This window comes from Sciurus carolinensis, chromosome 15 (genome assembly GCF_902686445.1).
Source record: "Sciurus carolinensis chromosome 15, mSciCar1.2, whole genome shotgun sequence".
NCBI lineage: Eukaryota > Metazoa > Chordata > Mammalia > Rodentia > Sciuridae > Sciurus > Sciurus carolinensis.
The window spans coordinates 13,995,197-14,016,287 of NC_062227.1; the positions used below are offsets into that span (position 1 = coordinate 13,995,197).

Sequence of the window (21,091 nt, forward strand, 5' to 3'; positions counted from 1 at the left end):
AATTGTCAGCACTGGCCTCATTCTCACTCATAAGAGAAGCCAAATTGAACTGTACAAGCAGCCAGGGTAAATCCTGGGCTTGGCCCTGCAATCTGCAAGACCCCCTCCACCACCCAGGGGGATGCCAGCTCGGTCACTGCAAGAACAGCGCCGATGGCCTTACTATGCTCCATGGAGGAGCTAAGGATGTGCATTTGTTGAACATTTACCCAGAGTTTATCTCCAGTCCTCTTCCAAGACTTAATTATTAACTCACTTAATCTTCATTCCAACCCCACGAGGTTAGCACTATTACCCTCATGGAACATGAGGAAACAGGGAGTTTAAGCAACTCCTCGGGTCACAGTGGAAGCCCCATGGCCAGGAGTTGGATGGACATGCAGGGCCCTGAGACCAGGCCCTGCCTGTCTTGGTAAGGCACCCTGTGCACTTCTGGAAACCTCAGACTTGTCAGCAGCTAAAACAACCCTGGAGCTTGAGAGCAAAGTGGCCTCTGGTCTGGGTCTCACCTCTCACGGGGACAGCATGTCCTGGGAGATGTCTGCAGTACTCCCTGTCCCGTGCTTTCTTCCCTTATTGGCTTTGCCGAATGCCAGGACTTACTAAATACCCAGAAAACACAGGCTACTCTGCTGCCAGGAAGAGGGGGTGGGGGGCATTGCTTCTGTCCTCTACGGACCCCAAACAGGCCACACCCAGCCTCAGGTTCAGAAGAATTAAGTGTCCCCTCCATCGCTGAGGTCCTGTACTGCAGGGAAAGGAGTCTGGGAAGGTGGAGAGACCATCTAAATTCCCTTTTATAGTGACATGGATGCTTCTGGGTCCTTCTGAGTTGCCACCATGCGTCATCTTCACATCTCAAACTTGTTTAAGGCTTAGAAACCTTCAGGTTTCTGGAGACTGTACAGGGCCTGGGAGTCCACGTTTCCCCAAAGGAGCAGAGAAGCTGGGATGCTGGGCCCTCCCCTCAATGCTCCCAGCAGCCTTTTGGGCAGAAACCTGGATCACCCCCAATCTGGAGACAGGAAGTCCCAAGCTGGAGGGAGTTTGAGCAACTTAACTCCAGTCTCAAAAATGGACAGGGTTCAAGTGGGGTGTGAATCTGGGTCAAACCCCTAGCTCTTAACCACCAGCAGGCTGCCCTGTGGGATTGGGGGCTGGACAGTGAGGATCTGCTATGACTTGTTTACACGAGGCAGACGGGGACCCCAGGGAGCCCATGTCAAGCCCACACACTACCCCTCTCAGCTCCCCGCGTTGGGATACTCACAGCGGCCCAGCCTCTCTGCGGGGATGCCGATGCGCATGCAGTTGGCCGCATCCGGGCTCTCGGGCATGGGCAGTGCCTCGCACTTGGGCAGCTGCAGACGCATGAGGATGAGCGGGTTGGAGCGCGCGATCGTGTACTCCTGGCGGCACAGGTCGCTCTCCAGCACCTCGCACTCGTCGCGGCACAGCTCACGGGGCTTGGGCGCCCGGGAGCGGGCATCGCACAGTGGGAACACGAAGTGGCAGAAGGACGGAATGGCGAACTGCGAGCACTGGTCCGACAGGTGCGTGGAGGTGCCAATCATGGTGAAGGCCGCTGCAGAGGCGTGAGACCCCTGTGAGTGATGGGTTAGGACTGCATCCCCAATGCCCCCCCAGCCCTTGCTTTGCACCCTAACCTTCCTCCTCATGTGGCCCCCTGCCTCCTGGTCACCAATCCCTATGCTGAGCCTCAGAATTAGCAGCAGACACCTAAGTCCCTGGTCCTAGAGGTTCCCTTGCAAACTTAAGCAGAGCAAGAAGAAAGGAAAACCAGGTCCAAGATACCTCTCAGCTAGATGCCTCTTCCATGACAGAAAGATTCAGAGTGCAGACTCCGAGGCCACCTCCTAAGGTTCTACCATGAGTGGGGATTCTGTAACCACAGGTGTGCAGAGCTGGGGCTGGACAACTTCCCGAAGACAGCAGGACAAGAGGCACAATCCTGAGCCCCTCTTCCTAATACCCCAGGCCTCCCTCAGGGACCCAGGCAGGGAGACCCCACAGGGCACAATAAACCCATCCAGAATGAGGGGAAATGTCAGCTCTGTGAGATGCGGCTGGAGAGGTGAAGTGACCAGAAGGGGCAGCTGGTAAAAGGGGTGTGGCATGGAGTGGTGGGAAAGCCAGGGGTCAGGAGCCAAGCAAAGCTGGGAGGGCAGGATTTCAACTCTGAAAGACTTCTGTGACCGAAGGAAGCAGAAAATAAGTAGCAGCAGCAGGAGCTTGAGTCTCAGATGTCAGAGGATGAAGTTGTGGGGACACATCAGGTGACAGATGATGTACAGCTGAAGACAGAGGCTTTTCCTACACACCCTGTGGAGACTGTTCCCTCCAACATAGGGAGAAAACCTAGAAGATGGAATTTAGTCCCTGGGGCGCCCCAGCTCCTGCTGACTTTTACCTGAAGTCCCATTTGTAGCCAGCAGGTGGCGCTGCCACCACCTATTTATTCTCAGATGCCCCCTGGGGCACCAACCCAGTAGCCAGTGAGGGAGCCCATTCAGGACCTTTCTCATCCTGTGATTGACAGTCTCTCAGTCCTTTCTGAGCTAGTTCAGTAAAGTGATTTGCGGAGACCCCCAATGGGAGGAATAAAAGTGTTCACAGAGCCTGTAAAATAGGCCTGGAAGTGAATGGGTCCAGGAGGGTGCTGGCAGGTCCAGTGACAGGCCTGACAGTAGCTGGCTCTGCCCTGCTCCTGTGCCCACACCCGAGTGCTCTCCACTTTGTCTTCAGTCCTGGAATCCCTTCTGGCTGGTATTAAAATTGAGGCACAGAGAGGTTACAAGGTTAAGGCCTAGGAAGTTCCAGATTGGGTGGAACTCAGGTTTGAAGACCTCACTACAGATATGGAAGTTATGGAGAGGGCCATCAAAATTGGTGGCTCTAACTCCAGGCAGGAAAAGATTGTCTCATGGGGTAATTCAACTGATATGACATCACGGCTGATTTTGATAACATTCCTACTCCTCGACCTTAAAATGTATCATTTGAGGTTTCTGAAAATACACCAAGGAGACCCAACAACCTATGTCCTCACCTTTGTCACATTCTGAATGTTGCATAACACCCTGATCTCCAAACAGGACATTACCACACTGACTCAGTCTCTAAGTTTCAAACCACAATCCAGTCCATCTAGAGTGACTTCATATTTATTTGGGGGGAGCCGGGGTTGTAGCTTAGTGTTACGGCACTTGCCTAGCACATGTGAGACCCTGGGTCCCATCTCTCACACTGCAAAAACTGTATGTACCATCAATCTAGAGAGCCCCCATTCTATGTTTTTCTTTCAAAACTGCTATAAAGTCAGGCTGCTTGGAGATCTGAGCTGTTTGATCCCTTAAGCACTGCTGAAGAAAAATCAAGGGTCAATCTTGGGTCTAGAATCAGTGTTTGCCAATAAGTGGGATTTTCGATTAATTCTGGAGTCTCTGGCTAGCATTTTGGGGGGGTACCACAGATTGAACTCAGGGGCACTTGGCCCCCTGAGCCCCATCCCCAGTCCTATTTTGTATTTTATTTAGAGACAGGGTCTCATCGATTTGCTTAGTACCTCACTTTTGCTGAGGCTGGCTTTGAACTGGAGATCCTCCTGCCTCAGCCTCCGGAGTCACTAGGATTACAGGTCTACGCCACTGCGCCAACTCTGGTTAGCATTTTAAAAGATGCTGAGGATGGACTCAAGGATTTTGGAGCACATGATTCATAGGAACGGCTGTAACTAACTTTAATGACATAGAATTAAGACAGAAAAATCCAAGTGTACTGCTGTTAGGTACTGCTGTGAACACTGTTCCCCATCACCCATTTCAGTTCTGTGAAACAAGTCAGTATTGTCCAAAGGTTGAGTGCCCCTTATCTGCAAAGCTGGGGACCAGAAGTATTTTAGTTTGGGGATGTTTTCAAATTCTGGGGTATCTGCATATATATAAAGAGATATCCACGGGGAATCCAAGTCTAAACATGAAATTGATTCACATACACATAGCTTGAAAGTAATTCTATAAAATACTTTGAATGATTTTGTGCACAAAACAGTTTGTATGCACTGAATCATCAAAGTTTAGGTTTGGAATTTTCCACTTGTGTCATGTTGGTGCCCAAAAAGTTTCAGATTTTAGAGTATTTTGAATTTCAGACTTTCAGATTAGGGATGCTCGGGCTAAATTCCCTGATGACATGAAGTATACTTGTTGTATTTTTTACTGCCCAAATGGTTTCAGAAGTTTGTCTTTAAACAGAATAAACAGCTTTCCTGCTGAGAGGTACCAAAACTTCCATGATGGCTTCCTGCTGGACCAGGACAACACCTTCAGGTTCCTCTGTCTCACAACTGCTCCTCTACCTCCCACTGGAACCCTGATCCTGCCTGTGGGGAGCTCTCTGCCAGCACAGGCCAGGCAGACCCATCAGTGACCAGCATCTTAGGTCCTCCTATTAGAGTGAGCTGGACTTACGAAGGTCAGGTCTCTGCCTTGGGTCCTCCCTCCATGCCTTTCCACCCATCCCACTACCAGGGTAGTGCTTTGCCACCCCTTTGCCTGGCTGGACTCCCCCCGGGTGCAGTCAAGGTCGAGAGCACCACAGAGAAAATCCAACCAGATGTGGGTGCTAGGGCGCTGCCAGCTTCACAAGGTTCTCCTGGCACCTTATGGGATCTGGAGGGAAAATTGGGGGGCTGGGGATGGAAAGGAAGAGCCAAGGAGGCTGTGCAGGACTTCGGTCATGTTCTAATCCCCAGGGATTTCCATCAAGGAAATGCATGTGCACAAGTTGTTACATTAGGGCTGACAGTGGATCCAAGGAGCTGATTCCTAAATGACCTGACCACTTCTCCGACTCTGAACCAGGGAGCTGAAGACCTGGCTTTGTTCTCTGGAAACTGAATACGGATGTAGCCTGTGTTCACTGCAGTGTCTGCTCCACAGGCTCCACAGGTGACAGGCAACCCTCTCCACCAAAGGCTGAAATCAAGCCTGGAAGCCTTTGAACCAAACATGGCTCAGAGAGGGTACAAGAGTCAAGAAATGTGGAACAAAGGAGGAGCAGGTGGCATGAGCTGGTTGGTCTAGATGCCGTGGAGATGCAGTAGGAGGGTACGTGGAACTCTCAAGGTTTGGTCAAATTAAGCGTGCAGAACTATGTCCCACACAATCTGCACTTGCTAATTGCTACTGGATGTGCTCTGTTCTCCAAGGGTTCCTGTATTGGCAGCATGGTTCCCAGTGGGGTGATGTTAAGGGGTGGTGGGACTTCTAAGAGGCAGGGCCTTGTGGGAGATCATTTGGTTTGCTGGCAACACTGGCCTTCAGAAGGGATCAAGGTAGCTCTCAGGGAACCCTGCTTAGTTCTCTCAAGAATGATGTTATAAAAAAACAAGCCTGGGCCCTCCTGGGCTGCTTTGGCTTCCGGTTATGCCAAAGGATCTCTCCTTCTCACATATGTTACCAACATGGTGCCACTTATCATGCGATGAAGCCAGGGGGACCCTCACCAGAGCTAGCATCATGCTGTTTAGACTTTTAGCCTTCCGCACTGTGAGCTAAATAGACTTCTTTTCTTTATAGTCCCTAGCCTCAGGTGTTTCATTATAGTAACAGAAAATAGACTACTACACTAATTTGAGCTGGGAAGTTTCAGGACAAATCATATTAACAAATTGCAACTGCTTCTAAAAACGATCTCTGATTTCCTACTACAAGAGGGATAATAAAAAAAGGTCTGGGGATAGCTCATTTGGCAGAGTGCTTGCCTTGCATGCACAAGGCCCTGGGTTCAACAAACTCCAGCACCAAAAAAAAAAAAAAAAAAAAAAAAGAGGAAGAGAGAGATAAAGAGATTCACTCTTGGGGCCATGAGCAGTAAAATGCACAAGTGGTGGTTGCCTGCAGAAAGAGGTGCCTTCAAGTGTGCTTAATGTCTCATGAGCAAAGTGTTTGGCTCCTACCTGTGATTCGGTTTTCAATCTCCCCCTGCATCTGGAGAGAATCTACATAAATGGTCCGGTTCCCAATAAAGCGTGCACAGGCGATTCCCCGGTAGGGTTGACAGAATCCATCCTCTTGGTAGTCATCCCTGTGAAAGCACACAAGGTCTGTAAGTGCAGTGGGAGTTGTCAGATATTCCCGATGATTTGATTTTTAAATCTAGCATCTTACAATCCAATAATTTTGCCCTATGGTATTTATCCAAATGAGTTGAAAACTTTTACATAAAAAGTCTACACAAAAACTCAAACATTGATACTTACAGCATCTTTGTTCAAAATTGCCAAAACTTGGAGACAACTGAGATGTACTTCAGTAGGTGGATGGACAAACAGAAATGGATGCATCCAGACGGTGGAATATTATTCAGTGCTAACATGAAATGAGCTATTAAGCCACACAAAGGGAGGAAATTGAAATGCACACTACTAGTGAAATGAACCAATCTGAAAAGGCTACAGACTGTGTGGTCCCAACTCTGTGACACTCTGGAAATGCACCAGTATGGAGAGAGTAAAAAGACCAGTGGTTGCCAGAGATAAAGGGGGAGGATGAGTAGGTGAGCAGATTTTTAAGGCAGAGAAACTACGACCAACGACATTATCGTGGTCATCGCGTGGGTCATCACAATGTGGTCAAAATGCTCAGAAGGTAAAACATGAAGAGCAACCCTGAATGTAGACCACTGAGTCCAGTTCACAATGATGCATCAACTGTAATGAATCGGGGAGACTGTGAGGAGGCTGAGAGGGGAGGACAGGGAACTCTCTGACTTCCGGTTCAGCTTTTCCATCAACCTGAAACTGCTTCCCAAATAGCCTATTAACGAAAAACAAAACCCAAACACCCTGGCATCTTTAAGGGAGTGTGGGATGCGGGAGGATTCCTTAAGAGTGACATGTGGCTGGGCAGGTGCCTCTGCATAGACACACAAACACACCCATGTCAGACGTGAACCGTGTTGCTTCCTCCCTTGGTGTACATCAGAGACATCCGACACACCCCTACATGCTTCTCATTTGCAAACAAGGCTTTTATGAAAATGACAACGATGCAAAAGCTGCATTCAACCACTAAATGGTAGGAGAGAGATCAATGAAGAGGAGAAAAGCAGCACAGATGTATCTTCTAGTATATCCAAAGGCGACAGAGGCAGAGAAAAAGGTAAGTGTGGCCTCAAAGAATTTGCGAGGCGAGATGCATGCTGGGATACACTAGGATGAGAGTTGGTTGCTGCTTCGTGGGCAGCAGGACCGTGTGCAAATCTCTCCTTCTATCCTGCAGTCCAGCCTTCCCAGTCCTGCAGGGGCAGCCTGCACTGAAGTGAAGGGGACACAGCCCTCCCCCTGGGCCCCAGTGGGAGGTGTGCTAAATTCTCTTCTGCAGAGTCTTAGTCCGGCTTCAGGCAATGAAACCCACCATTATAAATAGCCAGGTGCACTGCATGGTGGTCCTGAGATCCTCCAAGCAGAGGAGACCAGTGGACTGCAACAGGCCCTTCAGGCTGCGGTCTGCTGGGGACACGGGGCTGGCTTCCAGAACATGCCTCTGTTGATCCCCTCAAACCTATAACTCAGTAGCAAACTGAGGACTGATCCCATGAGTGAGAACACTTGTTCTCCACCCTGTGTGGTGCAGACCATCCCCAAATGAAACCTGAGTTGTGTTCAACTTAACCAAATGGACTTAAAAACTCCCCGTCTTAGCTGTCACAAAGAATAAGATGCAATGCTTGTGAGGAGTCCCAGCAGGAGCTTCTCTCTTCTGGGTTCTCCCTCACTGCAGTGTCTTCTCAAGTCCCCATGGAAAGGTTCTTTTTCAAAGAAAAGAACCTAGAGCCGTCAATAATCCAAATGAGGAAGTTTGGGTCTCAGCAAGAGTGGGATGCTCTCCTCTTGAGCTTGCTGTCTGTTATATCTTTGGGTTCCTCATCTGTAGATTAAATAGGCAGCATATTTGACAGTGTGAGCCCAGCCATGCTTCTTCACCCTCCCTGAGCTGAAGTTTATTGCTAGTCAAAAACACCCACATAATGAGAGTTGCCTCTGCCATGGGGCTTGCGGTTGGGTTGAGGGTGCCTGCATCAGAGAAGCCTGAGAGAGAGCTTCCGCTCAGCCCTTGGGATGACCCAGCAAGAATGGCAATTTCTTTCCTTGCCTGCCAGACTCAAGGAAGAGCACTCTGGGCACTTGCTGCAGGCTTCTCCCTGGCTCGGGTCAGGTGCTTACAGGGTGGAGTGGGAAGCTGAGGTACGGGGTGGACAGTATGGGGCTCTCGCCATCCCATCCCCTCCCTCCTCAGCACTCATCTCAGTGGGCTTCTAGTCTGAATCCTGGAGAATTTCCCAAAAGCCAAACAGAAGTGACTGGAAAATGACATCCTTGAATTTTGAGAATACAAGTAGGAGTTACTTTCTACTTTCAAACAAAATTATGTTTCATCTTTACCTGGTGTGATTTGGGAGCACTGAGGAGTAACAGAGCTGGAGAAAGTCGATAAAATCAGTCACTTGGAGGCTGGGACAGAATCTGGCACCTATGAAACTCCTTAGACAATGCAAGTGAAATGGATGTGCTTACCCAATGGTAGAACATCAGTGCTACGGAAATTCAATCTGAAAACCTTCTGCCTTCCTAATGCGCCAGGCACTGATTAAAAGACCTGATGATATGTGGACGGAGAAGAAACTTCTCATAACAGGAACAATTAGGAAAATGCTTTCAATACTTTTTAACAACAACAACAAAAATTTATGGGAAAAAGTTCCACTTCCTTATAAAATATGTGACTACATTTGAATGTTGATGTTTTTGATATGAAAAGAGCCTTTGTTTCCCTTAAATCTCATTCATTACTTCTTCTACATCAAGCAGTTACCATCAAGGAGGGGAGAGAAAGAAATAACTACAATAGCGGGTAAGAAGATGCAATAGAGAAGGAGTAGCAGAGGGACCCAGGGATGCAGAGGAAGGAGCTAGAATGCTAGGATAGATGTGCTGCTCCTCAGGGCTGAGAGGAGGGCAGGACAGATGTACCACCTTCCCCTGAAGGCATATGCTGAAAATAAAACTGTGTGAAGATCAATTCACAGACAGAAATGATGAAACAAAATAGTGAAGCAAAAGCTCTGTAAGCAATTATAAAACTCAGCACTCTTCATGGGAAGTTAACAAAATCCAGAGTGCAAGCCACAATGGAATAGAAAAGCCACGTGGAAATGTTAACACCCATTGAATGCAATCAACAGAATTAAGGGAATCAATGGAACTAGTCAAATATTAGTAAAGAAAATGAAGAGTGGACGAACTGTAAGCACCATCCTGACCTGAGGGACATCTATAGAACGATATGCCCAACCAGAGCAGTCCTCTCACCTTGTTAGTTCACAGGGAATGTACACCCCCACAGATCACATGCATGGCCATAAATCAGCCCTCAATATTTTTAAAAGAACCAAAACCATGATTCTCTAATGACAGGGAACTAAATTAGAAATCCATAACAAGAAGATATTCAGAAACTCTCCAAATTTTTGGAAATTGAATAACAAATTTCTGAAGAACTGATAGGCCAAAGAAGAAAATGCAGAACTATACGATATGAAAAGTGAAAGTATTGGAGATTAAAAATTCTTGGGGGTGTTGGGGTTGTGGTTCAGTGGTAGAGCACTTGCTTCACATGTGTGAGGCACTGGATTTGATTCTTAGCACCACATATAAATAAATAAAATACAGGTTCATTGACAACTGAGAAAATTTGAAAAAATTCATGGGGGCAATTAAAAGGTATAATTAGGAATTTATAGCTTTAACTGTTTGTTAGATAATGTTTATACCTTAAGAATTTTTAAAAAGAGGGGCACATTAAATCTGAAAAAATTAAAACACTACAGTCAAGAGCAGAAATCTATAAACTAGAAAACAAACAATATAAAAATCAGAAAAGGCAAGAGTTAGTTCTTCAAAAAATTAATTTAGCTGCATGTGGTGGTACACACTTGTAATCCCGGTGACTGAGGAGACCAAGGCAGGAGGATCACAAATATGAGGCCAGCCTCAGCAATTTAGTGAATTCTTGTCTCAAAATAAAAAATAAAAAGGATGGGGGTTATAGCTCAGTTATAAAGCACCCTTGCATTCAGTACTGGGGTTCACTACCAGGAAGGGAAAAAAACCAAAAACAAAACACCAACTTATTTAGATTGCTAGCATTTAGAAAAACTGATTAAGAAAGAAAAACACACACTACCAATATCAGGAATGCTCAAGGGACATCACCAAAGACTCTACAGATGGTCAACAATAAGGAACGTTACCAACAATAAGGAAACATACATTTGATGAGTTAGAAAAGATGACAGTTTCCTTGAGGAACACAAAACACTAAAAATTAGTACAAACAGAAAGAAAAACAGACTAACCTTCAATCTCTTGAGGAACTTGAAGTTGTATAAAACAAAACAAACCTTACCACAATTAAAACAGAGAAACTGGTAATTGTTGTCAAACATTGAAGGAAGAAATGTCAGTAGTGATACACAAACTCTTAAGAGAAAATACTGAAGTAAAGGCCACTTTTTAATTCATTTTATGGCTAGCACAACTGTGCTACAAACATCTAATAAGGACATCAAAAGAACATGTAGATCAATAGACCTCATGATCAAAAGGGTAACACCCTCCTCATAAAGTTAACTGAATCTAGCAAAATAAACACAATATTTTTAAAAATGTGCCAAGGACCAACTGGGCTAACCCCAGGAATATAAAGTTACTTCAACATTCAAAAGTCAATCATTGAACCAGGCATGGTGGTGCAGGCCTGTAATCCCAGTGGCTCAGGAGACTGAGGCAGGAGGATGGCAAGTTCAAAGTCAGCCTCAGCAAATTAGTGAGGCCCTAAGAAACTTTGTGAGACCCTGTCTCAAAATTTAAAACAAAACAAAGCAGACATAGAGAAACTATACAATTATCTTAGTTGATATAAAAAGATCATTCCACATCCATTGTGAAAACTCCAAAGAAATGAATTAAAGAACTTTCTCTAATATAATCTAATATAAAGGGTAACTATAAGAAGTATTACTTAAGGTGAAATAAGAAATATTTTCCCCTTAAAAAGGGAAACAAGACAAAGATGCCTGCTCTTACTAATTCTATTCGACATCTCTGTGTTGGTACTGAGCATCACAATAGGAAAAATGTGTAAGGTAGGTAGGTAGGTCAGCTGATGATAGGTAATTAGATACACAGTGACAGATGAATGGCATATAGTTTAGAAAGGAAGATACAAATCTGTCTTTAGTCATAGACAGTATCATAATTTACAGAGAATAAAGGAATATATTTAAAGTATATTACAAGGAATATATTTAAAAACAAGTACACCTAATATGGATTTTGTAAGGCCACAGGGTAAGTTCAAGATACAAGAATTAATGAATATTTATATGAGAACAACAATTTGCAAATAAAATTTATATACCTTTGTACATATGAATTTATATGTATATAAATTTTATTTGCTAATTGAAATATTAATGTTATCACAAGTTATGTGCATATAAATGTAAATACACACATATTATATAAAATACACACACATAACTTGCAATAACATTCTTTTGCCTGTTCACTTACCAACGAGAAGGCAGTTTGTTTTCTCCAGAAGTCATTTTTAATTGGTGGCATGTCAGTTGGAAGTTTCAATTGTTTTTTATAGTGCTACTTTTCCGTAATTAGGATGAAGTTTGAATTATGCTTATGGCGATTTCCCCAAAATAGCAATGGAAGCAGCTGAAGTAGAAGATATCCGCTTAGACATGCAGGCGTGCGGTGCCTTTGAGCCACGGGCATGAGATGCTCATTATGTGGTTCCATACACGAGCTTGGAGACGGGGAGATAAGTAGGAGCTGGAAATGGAGATTCCAGGGTCATGAGCACGTGGAGAGAGAAGGGTGGGAGTCTTGGAATTGCTTGATGTTTGTTAAGTCAGAAAAAAAGAGGGATAAGGACATGGGAGGTGATTTCCCAGAGCCCAAGAATTAGGATAATTTTAACTGTTCAAAAGAACAACACGCTTTCTTAAAGCAGCACGGTATGCATGCACACACTTGTGGGTCACGAGGTTGGTCCAGGACAACACAGGGAAGGTGGTGGGGGGCCCCTCTGATGCTGAGGTTTCAGAGAGCACCCTCATCCTGCCACAACCTCCTGCCACCCCAGCATGCAGCCCATGTGTGTGGGCCCATAATAGTGAAAATGAGCCACTTTTAATTGAAAAGAGCAGAAACAAAACAGAACAAACATAAGAAATGCCAGATATGTAGCCAAGTGTTATTCTCTGGGTATTGCCCAAACTACCAGCTGAGTAACTTCTAATAACCCTGTTCTGTGAAGTTTTGCATCAGTGGAGAAACCACCCTTTCTTAAAGCTTTTGTTCTCCATGTACACACCCTCCTCACCCCCAGCTGAACACAGATGGAAGGAGACGGATACTTTGATGGTAGTAAATCCCTTACCGCCCAGGACACCCAGCCCCGCCTCTCCCCACGCACACATGCTGAAGTTACACACACTGCCAGCACCCACGTGTGGGGACCTGCGAGGGCAGCAGCAGGCAGGGACAGGGCAGAGCGTCATCCACTCACGCTCCTCTTTGAGAGCCAACAGCAGTGCGTCCTGACGCTGCCACTCTGCACAGGGATAAACCCGGGCTGTTATATTAGTCACTGACTCAACTCTCCAGTTCCACAGACAGGACACAACACTTGCCTGAGGATGAAAGAACAAGAACTGTTGTGCATTTGCTAAGGAAATGGCCTAAGAAAAGAGTTACTGCATAGTATAGACTGGTTGTTCCAGGATGAAACAGAGAAAACTTGTGGGTTATTCGATGCCTTAAGCTCATTATTTTCCATCTTCATTTTGGTCCAGACATGTCATAAGCACACAGCTATAGGGAGGGGTCAATCTGAAACGTGATCATAAAAGAAAATCATGGTTGCAGAAAGATGACATCATGACATCCAGTGAGCTGGTGTCTCAGTCTGATCAAAGACAGTCCTTGGGTGAATAAAGTCATTTGCCAGAGAGCAGAAAGGGTGATCCCAGAGGATAGCAGTGGGTGAACTGGGGAGATGTGGGTCAGTGGACACACAACTTCAGTTAGGAAATGCATGAGGAATAAGTTCAAAAGATCTGCTGTATAACATGGTAACCTCAGTTAATAAGTATATATTATATGCTTGAAAATGGCTGAAAGAGTAGATTTTAAGTATTCTCACCACACACAAAAGTGGTAAGTATATGAGACAATGCATATGCATTTTGGGAGGTGCTTTGTTTTCTGGTGTTGGCAATTGACCCAGGGTCTTGTGCACACTAAGCACATGCTCTACTACTGAGCTACAACTCCAGCTTTTATATGTATATACACACATACACACATGGGTTTTATCTGCCAATTAAAAAACAAATTAACTACTCTAAGAAACTCATCTATCAGCATAAAGTCAGTAAGTTAATCCAGCAGGGCATCAGAAGAATAATTCAGTCTGACTGAATGGGTTTCAGTCTAGTTTTTAAAAAATAGGAACTCTATCATGTAGCATATCATAAAAGCAGAAAAACTACAGTCACCTTTGTATCTGGAAAAGTGAGTATAAAAATGAAGAGCTCTCATTATTAGTGACAATAAATATGTAAACTATGAACAGAATAAATATGTCAACTATGAAGAGAAGAACAGAAAAATATATGCTTTGACAAGATGATGGAAGTCCTAGGCCATGCAATAAGACAAGAAGAAGAAATAAAAGCTAAGGTTTCACAAAACATACCTATTACTTATAGAAGACTTTATTTCCCCCACGGGAAAAATCATCAAAAAGATGTTACAGAAGGTTAATGAAATAAAAAAGTTCAACAAAGTCGTGAAGCACAAGATCAGTATCTAAAATTCAATGTGTTTTTGAACCACCATCAAAAATAAAACATGGGAAGGAAAGATAAGGTTATCATTAGCAGAATTAATAAGCCACCTGAAACATACATAAGAAAAGATGTGCCCCCCATGGAGATGATGGAAAAAATTATACAACTTTTTTTTGAAAGGGACAGAGAAATATAATCATGACACCACAAACTATAAAGAACATCAATTCTTTCATAGACAACAGACTTCTATGTAATTCCTATAAAAATACAAACATAAAACTCACATGGAACAGTGGAAGGCAAGTAACAGTCCAGAAAATTTAGAAAAAGGGTATAGTAATAAGACAGGCGTATTATTAGCTCCATGCCCTAACAAATACCAGAGACGGGAAGGCTGAAACAATGCAAATTTATTTTCTTATACTTCTGGATGCTGAAAGTCCAAGATGGAAGTGCTGGCCAATTCGGTTCCTGGCAGGGACTCTCTTCCTGCTTTACCAATGCCTGCCTTCTTGCTGAGTTCTCACATGATGGGGGTCAGGGGAGATCTGATGTCCCTTCCTCTTTTATAAAGGCACTGATTCTATCCCATCAGGGTTTAACCCTGAAAGCCTATATTCCCGAAGCATATATTCTCTAATAGGGAAACATACTGGGATGGGACTTCCACATAATGAATTTGGCAGGGGACACAATGTAGCCCTTAGCAGTAGGTGAGGTATCTTCTCCTACCTGTGGCAACATATACCAAATGTCAGAATGTTGGAACATCAGTCCAGTTAGCTATACTAAAAAAAAAAAAAGAAGAACCTACAGGCAGACTCATATGTATAGAAATTTCACCTATAACAAAGGTGGTATATTAAATTTAATAATACAGAACAGATCATTACAAGGTGCCAAGTAGTAGGTCATGAATATAGAGAAATATTACAATAGCATACCAGCTTCTATCAGCATAAAAAAACTCAATTCTAGGTAGAGCAAAAACTACGTAAAGGATTATATCTGGATAATATTCTAAAACTCTGACAAAGAAATAACAAGATGACAACTGTCCTAATGGAAAAATGGACAAAGCAGAGTTTATTTTATTTATTTGTGGTAGTTACTTTCTATAAAGTCATTACAAACACTGAATTAGCAGAAATGGAGCTACTGTTCCAAGTGGGCAGGCAGAGTTAGTTTTCTACAAGTCTCTAGTCACAACATTTTATTCCACCAATCAATACACTGCCTTGTTTAACATGTTTCTGTTTAAAGATACCATATTTAATATATATATTATTGCTTTGTTGGCACTGAAGTCACAGCCAACAGCATTATAACTCATGCCTGGACAGAGCTTGTCGAACACACATATTTCTTCTGAGGCACATCCCAGCCTTCTCAGGCTCTGGAAGGCTAGACAGCACTTTGGCACCATGCCTGGGAGTCACTTTAGCCAGGGAAATCATCAACAAAAATCATGAAAATGAAAAGTGTGACTGCAAAGAGGACACTTGTTTACAATCTGAGGACTAAAACAAGAAATGTTGCCGTGTGACCTCAGTTGGGAAAGTGTGTGTGTGACTCAGATTTTCTTACCACTCTGCATACCCATGAATGACCAGGAAAACACCCGAATGTCGAGACTGAGTTTCCAAATAAACCACAGTAAGTGACTTTGCAAATCAGAGGACAGATTTTGTGTGAACAGAGAATTCTGTGGCTATTAAGCCAATCAGATGATGCTCAACCTCATTGTTATCTAGTGAAATCGAACATTAAATTACCATTTGACTCAAGACACTGGGAAACATTTTAAGTTCTGACAATACTATGTGCTAGAAATCAGGGGAAATGATAACTCCCTCGTTACTGGGGGACTCTGAGTCCCTTAGCCTTTGCGGAGGGCAAACTGGCTATTCCTGGGGAGAAGGGAGGTGGCCACCTGCAATTCCACCCCAGAATTCTGTCCTGGGAGAACTAGGGAAGTGCCCTACCATGGAGCTATATCCTCAGTCCCTACTACATATTCATAATATAATAATAAAATATATTCATTATAAAATATACGAGTATAAAGACATAAATTAGGGAAAGAGTAGTAACTTCTGAATGACCTAGCCTTTTCCCAAGGCTCATCAGTAGGTGCTTGATGCAACTTCTTCTGCCTAATCATCCTATTAGGAGTGACTGCTATGGATTTGCTCCAGCACTGTGTTTCAGCAGAGAACTTTCTCAAGTAGGATTCAGTGTCCCATAGTTCCAGCCTGCACTCCCAACTTGGCCCCACAGCACACCACCCAGCAGAGGAGGCCCCAGAGAAACAGGAACCAGCAAAGACTGAGCAGTTAATTCATCGCCAACAGGGTGTTCCTGCCATCGCTCAGAACATCTGAATGTGAAGCCATAGCTATCCAATGTGGCTGCATGGGAGACAAAGGGACTGAGTCACTGCTTGTCTAAAATACAGGCAACGAAATGAGTGATCCTCCTTCTACACGATGACAGCATTTGCAGTTCATAGGAGAACCTCCTAACCCAGATGGGACAACATTGTGCTGGAAGCAAGAGGCCAAGTCCAAAGCCAGATTCAGTCAGCAGCTTGATAAGGGGCAGAGAGCCTGGCTGTGTGCCTTGGCCTCCTCATATATGAGGTGGGCTTGAGACCCAGGCTGTAGAAGGTGCCCTACACTTTATGAACTGCAAATGAAGGAGCTGAGAATATAGCTCAGTGGTAGAGCACAGGCCTGTCATGCGCAAGGCCCTGGGAGGGATCCCCACCATTGGAAAAAAACCAAAACACCTGCAGGTGGGTGAGGCTGGGATTTCACAATGAGAACCACCTCCCTGTTCACAAACAATCTTGTGCACCAGGCTCCTCCTGGAGGTCCTGGCAATCGGGTGTGTGTGTTTATACCCCGTGAAAGGTCATGATCCTTGAAAGCAATGAACCATGTTTATTATTATGACATTTTTCCTTTACATGGAAACATGGAAAATGTAAGTTTCCCAAACCTAAACGAGCATTTTGCCATCCTTGTGTGATGCCCAATCAACTTCTAGCAATTTTGGCAAAGACAGGAGTTTGTTGGATTTAAAGTCTGGATTCTTACATAACCAAAACCCTCAGAGTATTGGAAAATGGTTTGAGGAAAACAGATACTTACTGAAAGTTATGATTTGGGCTGTGTGTTGGACCTAAAAGGATAAAACAAAAAGCCAGGTTATTAATACTTCATGATCTGGAACACAACTGCTTTCAAGTCATGCCGACGGTAAACATGGTAGGCGCCCATGGGCTCATTTGTGGCCAGTTGTCCTCAGGCCTTGGGCTCAGCTCAGCTCATGAGGACACCCCAGTGATGCCAGAAATCATTAAAAAACAAAGCAAAACAAAACAAAACAAAACCACAACAAGGGCTGGAGTGGTGGCTCAGTGGTAGAGCGCTTGCCTGGCATGTGTGAGGCCCTGGGTTCGATTCTCAGCACTGCATATAAAAAAATAAAATAAAGGTCCATTGACAACTAAAATACTATTTAAAAAAACAACAACAAAGGGGTGCTTTCTGTTTAGGTGGATACTTGGGGGGCTATTTTAGGAGTTGTGCTGTCCCTTTTCTCTCCTCATCTCAACTTCACACACAACACCTTTTTACTAATTGTAGCTGGCGTGGCGTGGACTTGGATGACAAGCCTGGGGCATTCATTGCCTGGGACCTTCCCATCACTGGGACTCAAGGACTACATTCTTTCTTGTCATTTAATTCCTTCACCCCATGTGACAAGCATGAAAGTTCAGACCTGTCATCACACTCTGTCCCCCTACCCAGCTAGGCCAGGTGTGCATGCAGTTTTACAAAATCTCAGCACAGACTCTAGCAAGTGAGCGGAGACCAGTGCAACACGGCCCACAAGACTCAGCGGGTCATCTGCGGCCACCCTCCCCCCATGGACATCTGACCTGCTGAAATGTGGCCTTTCTGTGACTGTCCCAGCTCACCTTGTGTGTCTGGGATTATTTTCTGGGCTCCAGGTTTACAGACTACCCCATCTGTGTCTATTTTCTTTTATTACTAGTAAATGGGCAATAGGTTAAGCCAAGACTGTGCTCAATGGGAAAGGCTTTGGGGAATGGTTTTATTGATTTCCTCTCATGTTGGTTTGTGTACTCAGTTTCAAAGAGCAAATGAGTCTCTCGCTCAGTGGCTGTGAGCATCCCTATCTGTGAACCAACATGCCTTTGCTGCCCTGACTCACCAAGCCGAACATAGAGGACTCCAGTGGCAGTAATGGTCTTCACCCCATTGGTGGCCACGCACTGATAGTAGCCAGTGTCTGTTGTGTCCAGGTCTTGGATTCGCAGTCGAGAGCCATATTCTGTCTTCCGGATGATGATTCGCTTCGGCTCTTGCACGACGGGAGCATCGTTCTTCAGCCACCTCACATTGGGAGGTGGGTTTCCTGCCACCTTGCAGTGCAGGATTGCTGTCTGGCCCTGGACAATGGTGATATTGTTGACTGGCTCTAGAAAATTCAGAAAGTAACCTGCCAAGCAGAAGGGTAACAAAAAAGCAAACATCAGCGAGAGCTGGAAGGAAGCCCCTGGGGGCTCCTATATGAACAACTTGTGAGGGAAGGTTTCCATTTTTGCTCACATACATACACACAGTAGATTCCAGCTGTTGGTGGTAATTGCATTACATTCTAGAATGTCACAATGAACACTGGGTTTGGGAATAGTTTGGGAATAGGAGCCTTTGCTCCTGGGGAAACAAAGGGTCAAGTTCCTGGGATTCTCTGCTCACATTTTTGTCAATCAACTGATACAAAACTTATTTTACATGTGTTTCTGTTTAAAGATTCCTTACTTAATTCATACTGTCGATGAACTCACGGACAACATCTTGCAACTTGTGTGAATGAGCCTTCTCTCACATATGCATTTCCTCTCGGAGGGACGTGGAAGCTTTATTGTGCTTTTGCACAGTACATAGAGCACTTCAGCACACTATGCCTGGGGGCCCTTTAAGCAAAAAAATCACCAACAAAAAGTGCAAAACCACAAAAAAACATGACACTAAATAGGCAGAGAAAAGGGAACATGTTCACAGCATGAGAGCTGAAACCAGGAAGCAGAGAGTCCCTGATACAACCTCAGGTGGGAAGGTGCACCCTGGGTACCCACGTGAGAGACTGCAAGAACATGAATACTGATTCGGGGTTACAAATACATCTTAGCCTTGACATGGGCTTGCAAATATACAAACTGCAAGTAGACGAGGTTCAACTACCCTTCTCTTTCCAAACCCTGAATCCTACCAGGGCTGCTCAATATCATGTAAATTCCACACCCGATTAAAAAAAAGCACAGTAAGTAAATATATAAAGAAAATGCATGGCAAAACACAGAATCTCTAAACAAGCTCATGACTACCTGGTAAATAGAACAGAAATGACACAGTTGTGGGGCCTGGAGGCTTAGCCCACTGTGTCCACGTATATTTATGTGCCTGCCACATATATTTTTCTTTTATCTTTTCACTTTCCTGAGCTATCTAACTAGTTACAATAGTTTCCAAGTCGATTGTCTTAGATTTTCCACAAAGGGATCATCTCTTCCAAATAACAACATAGCTGTCAAAATTCTTCACCTCTCATATCTCCTTTGGCATGTTCAATATTCTTTTCAATTTACAAGTTTTAAAAGCTGAAATGTTGCAATCGTAAGGAAATTAATGAGAGATACACAACACAAATAATATCAAAATGTTATGGCTACATTTTACCATATTTGACTTAAAACACTTCAAATTCTAGAATGTAATCAAAACGTTCTTTCTCCCTCTCTCCAGAGAAGCATTATGCATTGGGTCAATAGATATTTGTATTATTTTGTAGTTTTAGACAATTTCCCTGAAAGATCCACCTTTCCTAGTTGCCTTTTGCCATTCAAAATGATCTATGTTGTATAGTGCATTATTTTTAATTAACATATTACAGTCCACCATATAAACCACAATTTTATTACCCATTTCCCAATCAAAGGACAATAAATTATTCCCACATTTTTGCTAGAACAGTGTTGATGCACCATCTGTATGCACCTGTGCAAGGGAAACGTCAAAGGTTACTGTGGAAGTGGTAAGCTAGAGGGTCTGGAAATTTTTAATTTATCTGAGCCTCAAAAGTGTTTAAAACAATTTTTAATTCATTAATAACATGTAACATCAGTGTTTTCCCATAACTTTGCTAATATTTTGTGTTGGGGACTTTAAAATGTCTGCCAATCTGAGGAGTGTGAAATAGTAACACTCTGCTGCTTCAGTTTGCACCTTAAGAATTCTGCATGAGATTCAGCATGTCTTGGAAAGTTTACTAACCACTAAGGCTTCCCTTCTGTAACCATCTGCTGATGTCTCCACTCCATTGCCCTTTTCCTAACTTCCAGATAGTTTCTTATTTTTTTCTTTTTCTAGTGTATGCATTAAAAGTGATTTTTTTTTTTTAAATTTGGCAGTACTGGGGATTAAACACAGGGGTACTCTACCACTGAGCTATATATCCCCAGCGCTTCATTTTGTTTTATTTTATCTTTTTTATTGAGACAGGGTCTTAAATTGCAGAGGCTGGCCTCCATCTTGTGCTCTTTCTGCCTCAGTCTCCCAAGTAGCTGGGATTACAGGTATGCATACCATGCCCATTTAAATCTAATTTTTTCCTTCAACTTCTTGAGCTGTCCAATAAATTATTTTATTTATTATTATCATTTTTGTACAGAGGATTGAATCCAGGGATACTTTACCACTAAGGTATATCCCTAGCCCTCTTTATTTTTTATTTTGAGACAGTGTCTTGGTAAGTTGCTTTAGGTCCTTGCTAAGTTGCTGAGGTGAACCTTCAACTTGGGATTTTGCCTCAGCCTCCAAATTGCTGGGATTACAGGTGTGCATCACCATGCCCAATCCAAAAAATAATTAAATCTTCATATGTTTAGTTTTACCCATATATCTTGTAATTTATCTTGTGATTCTTTTCTCTTAGCTATGAGTTATTCATGTGTACTTTAAGTACAGTTTCAAAAACATGACTGACATAGTGACAAATCTTTGATGTGACTCAGATTGACTCTATAGCCCAACCCATG

General features: G+C 43.8%; 1 protein-coding gene across 2 annotated transcripts in view; it reads right to left on the reverse strand.

Moving 5' to 3' along the window:
- Positions 1-21,091, reverse strand: part of Ror2 (receptor tyrosine kinase like orphan receptor 2) — a 208,142-nt gene that overhangs the window by 7,607 nt on the left and 179,444 nt on the right. For both annotated transcript variants that reach the window (XR_007105191.1, XM_047526517.1), the window contains exons 3-6: positions 18,205-18,492; positions 17,115-17,145; positions 5,981-6,108; positions 1,271-1,585 (exon numbers count right to left, since the gene is read on the reverse strand). Coding sequence is in view for 1 of the 2 variants with exons in the window: in XM_047526517.1 (XP_047382473.1) it covers positions 1,271-1,585; positions 5,981-6,108; positions 17,115-17,145; positions 18,205-18,492 (762 nt within the window). In the remaining variant the exon portion in view is untranslated. The remainder of the gene's footprint in view (positions 1-1,270; positions 1,586-5,980; positions 6,109-17,114; positions 17,146-18,204; positions 18,493-21,091) is intronic.